Source organism: Contarinia nasturtii, unplaced genomic scaffold, assembly GCF_009176525.2.
Source record: "Contarinia nasturtii isolate CC-2019 unplaced genomic scaffold, AAFC_CNas_1.1 Cnas_scaffold_6369, whole genome shotgun sequence".
Lineage (NCBI taxonomy): Eukaryota > Metazoa > Arthropoda > Insecta > Diptera > Cecidomyiidae > Contarinia > Contarinia nasturtii.
Genome location: NW_022203627.1, coordinates 1 through 6,529, shown reverse-complemented (window position 1 = coordinate 6,529; position 6,529 = coordinate 1). Strand labels below are relative to the sequence as shown.

At 34.1% G+C, this 6,529-nt stretch overlaps 1 protein-coding gene across 1 annotated transcript; it reads right to left on the bottom strand.

Moving 5' to 3' along the window:
• Window positions 1-321: 321 nt before the first annotated feature.
• On the bottom strand, window positions 322-1,287 carry LOC116351819 (transcription factor Adf-1-like). The gene is made up of 3 exons (XM_031783961.1): window positions 1,128-1,287; window positions 904-1,057; window positions 322-832 (listed from the first exon to the last, which is right to left on the bottom strand). The coding sequence occupies exons 1-3, from the start codon at window positions 1,285-1,287 to the stop codon at window positions 322-324; spliced, it is 825 nt and encodes a 274-aa protein (XP_031639821.1).
• Window positions 1,288-6,529: the final 5,242 nt, after the last annotated feature.

Here is a 6,529-nt window from a genome sequence, read left to right as displayed (position 1 = left end):
CTTCGTGTATTCTACATAACATGATGCGAGATGAAAAGATTTCATGCCCATCTGAAGCGACATTTGGAAACATGGATGATGTCACGTTACCAAGTCAAAACCTCATTGAATTGGGAGCTTCAATGGGAAGACCATCAACCGAAGGCACGGTCATTCGTGAAAAATTCAAGGATTACTTCAATGGAGATGGAGCAGTCGCTTGGCAACAAAGTATGATTGAATAAAATAATTGAATTGTAATTTCCATTTTATTGTAATCATTTTATTGTAATGAATTAAAACGAATCAACATAAAAAAACATTGAAAACAGTGGTGTTATATTATTCATCCATCTGTTGTTGTTGTTCTTGTTGTTGTGGTTCAGATGGTGTTTGCACCGGCAAATAAATGAATTCAAGATTTTGTTGTTCAATGCGTGCTGAATTTTCCGCCCATGCAATTTCTTCTTCACCAACCATCTGACTCATTTTTAGTTTGAGTTTTGCAATCACCAAAGGAGAAAACTTACGCATTGTTTTCGCAAGCGATTCGAAAAAGGTATCCAGTTCATCGGGTGATTTTGGTGGGAAGAAATCGGCAGGCTTTGGACGTGTAGCCATGAATTCACGCAAAATGTCATTTGTTTCCGTTTCACGCTTTCGTTTATTTGACGATGGTGTTTGTGAAACCGATGAACCAGGTGAGAATGGTTGGTCATCATAGCCCGATGCATTTGATTGTGTGTCAGCGGTCGAAAAGTTGTCGATTTGTTGTGTCAAAACGTCTTCGCCAACCGTTTGCACATTGTCTTCAGTGTTTGTTGATGGACTGCTTGACATCGATGAAAGCGAACTGAAAAATATAAAACAAATGAAAATTCTGTAACAAAAAGAACAATCAAACGATTGTTTAATTTAACTTACGCTCGGCTTAAAACGGATGTTTGCAACAAAAACATGAGTGATTCGTCTCGTTTTGATGTTGCTGATGACGATGCAGCTGACCCTGTGCCTTTTTTATCGCGAGACCGAACAAAGTAGTCGCGCATTGCGACCCACTTTTTTTTCACCACATCCACTATCATTACAAATTAACAATAAATTAATTAAAAAAAATAAAACATTTACAATAAATTCATTTTAATTACCTTCCATTCCCATGCTTTCGGCCAATTTCAACCACAATCGATTTTTTGCTTCAGCATCGCGAAACTTTGCGTGTCTCACATTGTAGAGAATTTCATTGGTCTTCACAAATTCTATAATTTTTTCCTCATCGACGAGCGAGAACTTTATCTTTTTTGACATTTTCGTCGAAATTTATTTATCAAAACCAAAAAAAAAAGGTAAAAATCAACAAATAAAAATGAAATTACACGACTGGAATGAAAACGCGTCAAACAACAAGAAATGTAAACATGAAAATGGCGTCAAATATGGAGAACATGACAGTTCTTAATGACAAACCGAAACTGAAACAAGTCAAAAGTACTTGTTTCAGTTTCGGTTGCTAATGTACTGGATTCGGTTTTCGAAAATGAAGAACCGAAAATAGAAAGATTCGGTTTCGGTTTCGGTTATAGCTGAATTTCGGTTGCTAATGTACTGAATTTCGTTTCAGTTTCAGCTACATGCGACAACGGGCCAAAGTAAATGGAGTATTGATTTTAGAGAAGAAAACCGGTCTCGTCCAAGATGGCCACTTGCACCAATAAGTGAAAGAAAAATATTTTTTGGTAGACTTATAATAAAATGTTTGATTTTAGTACAATTAACGAGCAAATTCACGGCGTCACATGCACACATTGGAACTCAACAAAACGTTGGTTTTAAACAAACTCGTTCTGCGGGACAAACCGGTATGACCATAAGTGAAAAGCAGTATTTTTTGGTAAACTTATATTGAAATTTGAAATGTTTGATTTTAGAGAAATCAACGCCAAAAAAGGTATCACGTGAAAACACACAATCAGTTGCAGCAAGCCAAAACTCTCACACCATTGTTTCGACACCTGAACTTGTAAACAAAACAAAAGACAGTAAGAGTTGTTTTACAAATATAAAATAAGAATCATAGAATAGTTTCGATTTGAAAAAAGTTTGTGTACTAAGTGAGCCGTTTCTATGTCTCTCTAACTCGCACTGAAATTCACATTTGAACCTTACAGGCGTCTCGCTTGGTGTACACAGTTATTTAATGTATATTTTGATTTTAGTACAATCAACGCGTGAATTATCATTTGATAACATTGAGACTGATTATGACTAACATGAAATGATTGATGCCACAGAACAGGACGATTCCCATTCGACGCCCGGTGGCAATGGTAAGTAAATGGAGTAACATTTTCAATTTAGAAAGAGTATATATATACTTTGGTTTTAGAGCAAACACGTGGTCCACAAACACAATTAACATGGAATGTCGGCTCAAACCCACATGAAAACATAAATACAACTCAACTGCAGCAATTATTTGGAACCACCACAAATGTTGATCACACATATGGAAATTATGGACCACAAAGCAGTTCATTTTCGACGGCCGGTGGAATGAGTAAGTTAATGGGTTGAGATGAACAATTTAGAATAAATTTTAATCAAATGATGGAAATTTAGAAGAAAGCAATTATGCAGTGAACATTTTTTTTTTGATAGACTTATATTGGAATGTTTGATTTTAGTACAATTAACGGGCAATAACGCGGCGTCACATGCTAACATTGGACCTCAACAAATGCATAAAGTCGTTGGTTCCAACAAAATACAGCCTGTAGGACAAACCGTAATGATCGACGGTAAGTGAAAAGCAGTATTTTTGGTAAACTTATATTGAAAGGTTTGATTTTAGGGAAACCACAAAAAATGGGAAAGCGCAAGTCCCTTCAATGCTGGAACAAAGCTATTCCAGGCATGGAAGTGGGTGGTACTCGTCGAATTTGTAGCCCTCCAGCTCAAGCATATGGAGCCAAAGGTGTTCAACCTATTATTCCAGGCGACTCAGAAGTTCTTTTTGAAACTGAACTTCTGGAAATTACAAAATAGATTATAAACTATTATAATACATAGTTCTCTTCTTTTCAAACAATCATATCACTGATATGATGAATATAATGTAAAATCAAATTAGAGAAATTATTAAAATTTAGTAAAATAAAAACGCGTTTAATTTATAAGTTATAACATATACCGGTAACACAAAAGTGCAATGCATAGTACATGCGTCAAATCATATGCATGATATATGCATACTACAAGGTGCATACTTGATGCATCGTGTGTATGCATATATTTTAGCGAAAATGGCTCATTGGGTACACTATCATTTACACGGGGTGGGTCCTTGTGTATGTGAGGGACATAACTATCGGTGACAATCGGTTACCAGAAACTAAGACACATATTGATCGTGCTGCATTTTTTTTTTTGAAGGAAGCAAATCAAAATATAAAAATCTCTATCAGTTGAAACTTCAATATTATACATTTATTTTCTTTTATTTATCTATTTGTGTCGATTTCTCTTCGTAATAATAAGTAAACATTCGCCACGAGTTTAAGCCACCAATACAATACGTTTTTTTTTTTGTTATTTAACCTCTTTCTGTTCTGGTCTTTTCTGAGCAAGTAGAAAAACGGAAAACCGAAAATAGATCACAAAACACGTTTTTCTTTTATTTTGTTCGTCACCATCTTCTTGTTCTTTTTATCTACCACTTGTACATCTTATGAAATTGATTTTTGACCATTTTTTCTTTTTTATTTTTTCTCTGTTTGTTTCACACTAACATTTGTCATATACACACTGAAAACACAAATTGAAGAAATTACTTACCTGGGGCATACTTTGGCACAGATAGTTGCAAAAATGGCGTATTACATCTTTCCTTCATCCAAACACCACACACTAACCAATTGCTAACTTGGTTACCGCCAACGGTAACGTTGGTAGTAAAATTTAACTTGAAACTCATTACGAAAATTGCGTTGAAGCACTTAGAAAGTAAGAGCTCGAATGACTACTGGTCTCAAAAGACGAATTTTGATCACCAAATATTCTAAAAATTTTCAGTTCAAAAAGCAATAAAATTGGATATTTATTGCTATTCTAACACCCATATGTCTCAATTTGTACTGGAATTTGAGGGCCCGAGATCAGTGCATCTTTGGTTAAACCGCACACCCTCCCTTAGTCCTCTTTCACTATTTTCCTTTTTTGTTGGTGGTAATAACATTAGAAAATCAATGTTATTTTAAAGACACTTATGGTAACGAAATTAAAAAAATTTCAATTTGAAACCCAAATACTTACATTTGTACGAAAGAAAAAAAATAACACTTCATGAACAAAAAACGATCTTTTAATTCATATTCAGATCATTAGCCCAAGATTTCAGTATTTATCTTCTTTCAATTCGACGAGGAACATTCACCAAAACCATTTACCGAATGGGAACTGATACACATGTTCTAACTGAATAAAATAAATTAATCACCACCTTTTTGTGACTTATTCATTCAAAATCTTACATATCGGTCACAAAAATGGGTGCATATTAAATCATACGTTTTTTATAAATATAATTCAAAAACTCGTAAATGTCAATCAAAAATGACTATTCACTATAGCATTAAAATCGAAAGTTCAGACTCTTTTCGCTTAACACATTTTTGTAATAAAATGAATGAATTATCTCTTTCACTTGTCGATGGGAAAATTTGTACGTCTTTAACGCTTGGCCGAAGACATGAATTTTCAACTTGAAGAAAAACTACCTGCTGAAATCTTCCATTCACTTTCTCGGATCGCTCTATCCAAATTTGTCTTTAACTATATTGGCTGTTATGCATCTATACATGGGAATTGCATTACGAAAAAACCACCTGTTTTCTTTTCAATGCCGAAACACGAGAGAGAGAATGATGCATTTCTATATTATACATTGAGACATTGACCAAATTACAATACGAAACTAGTGAATACAATTATATTGAAGACACAATTCTTATGAATTCATAATAAAAATTAAATAAATAAGTTATATCATTATCAATCTGGACAGAAATGTCCACATGATGAACACAAATGTACAATGGATATACAGAGTATCAATTTTTGAGGTCAACACACCGCAAAAATGTGTTTTTCTTAAATTTTGAACCTTTTTATTACACAACGACACATGTCGGGTGTCCTCATACTATATTGATATTGGTGTCTTTCAGAAAGCACTATATACATTCAACACGCCCTCGACTTAACCGGCATACACACGTATATACTGTTTACATTAATGGTATAATCTCGATCGATTACGGGGATCACATGAATTCAATTCTGATAAATGCTTTCATTATTTGAATTTCCTATAAATAAAAACATATTCAGAGTGGAATAAATGCATCATTACACAGTAAGAAAATATCAGCCGACGCTATACGCAAAACCGACTGGTACGAGCGTTCATACGTTTTTACATCTTTTACATCTAGTGACCATACGATTTTTCGACTGTGCGAAGATAGCACAAAGAGTAACGAATCAGTCGAAAAATCATATGGTCACTAGATGTAAAAGATGTAAAAACGTATGAGCGCACGTACCAGTCGGTTTTACGTATAGCGTCGGCTGATATTTTCTTACTGTGTAAAGTTAGAATAAAATTACTGTTCATATCAGTAAAAATCTACTATTATTCCTTTCTTTTTCAGAATGAAAGCATCTACATGTATGATATTTTTGATCGCTTCATTAAAATATCTTTGTCCAGATGCATCGAATGTCCTAATTCATGATCGGGGCGAATTGAGATTGTCCAACCAAGAATGGATTATCAGATATGACTTCAATTTGGAAACTTACTTCGAAGTAACAACTTTATTGAAAAATTGTATTTCAAAATTGGAAGAATTTTGCGCTAAAAATAGAAATCCAAATTGTGGTTATTTCATCAATGAATCTAAGAAATTTCATAAAGATGTCATTAGAACAACCAATCAACTCTCTTTATACGAGCGGAAGAAACGCATCATTCCTCTTTTAATTGCTGTAGCGGGAATTACGGTTATCAGCGCGTTGGCAGCATATGCCTCCCATACAAAAGCATTACGTCAAGTCAAGGAGGAATTAATAGAAAACTATGACCTCTTGGAAAAGAGTTTGAATGTCACTGAAAGGGGTTTCGAAGTAAATTTTGAATCTTTAACAAAACTTAAGTGAATATATACAAGAAGTGATATTAAACTTGACCGAGACTTCGAGACAAGATAAATTCTTCCATGAAACAATTTTGGTAATTTTGATGGCAATGATATCGCATGATCATCTTCAATCTCAAATGTTTCACTTCTTTACTGGGAATCCCAGGCAAAAATACTCAGTTTGGCAGATATGGGGCAAATTTCTGAACAAATCCAAAAATTTAAATACATATAACCTCAGTTCTAATGTTTTTTCTGCCAAATATTGACACCGCAAGCAAAATCGACTTTTTAATAACATACATATTAGGGTGGATGACTTTTTCGAAAAAATTCAAGTATCAAAGCCT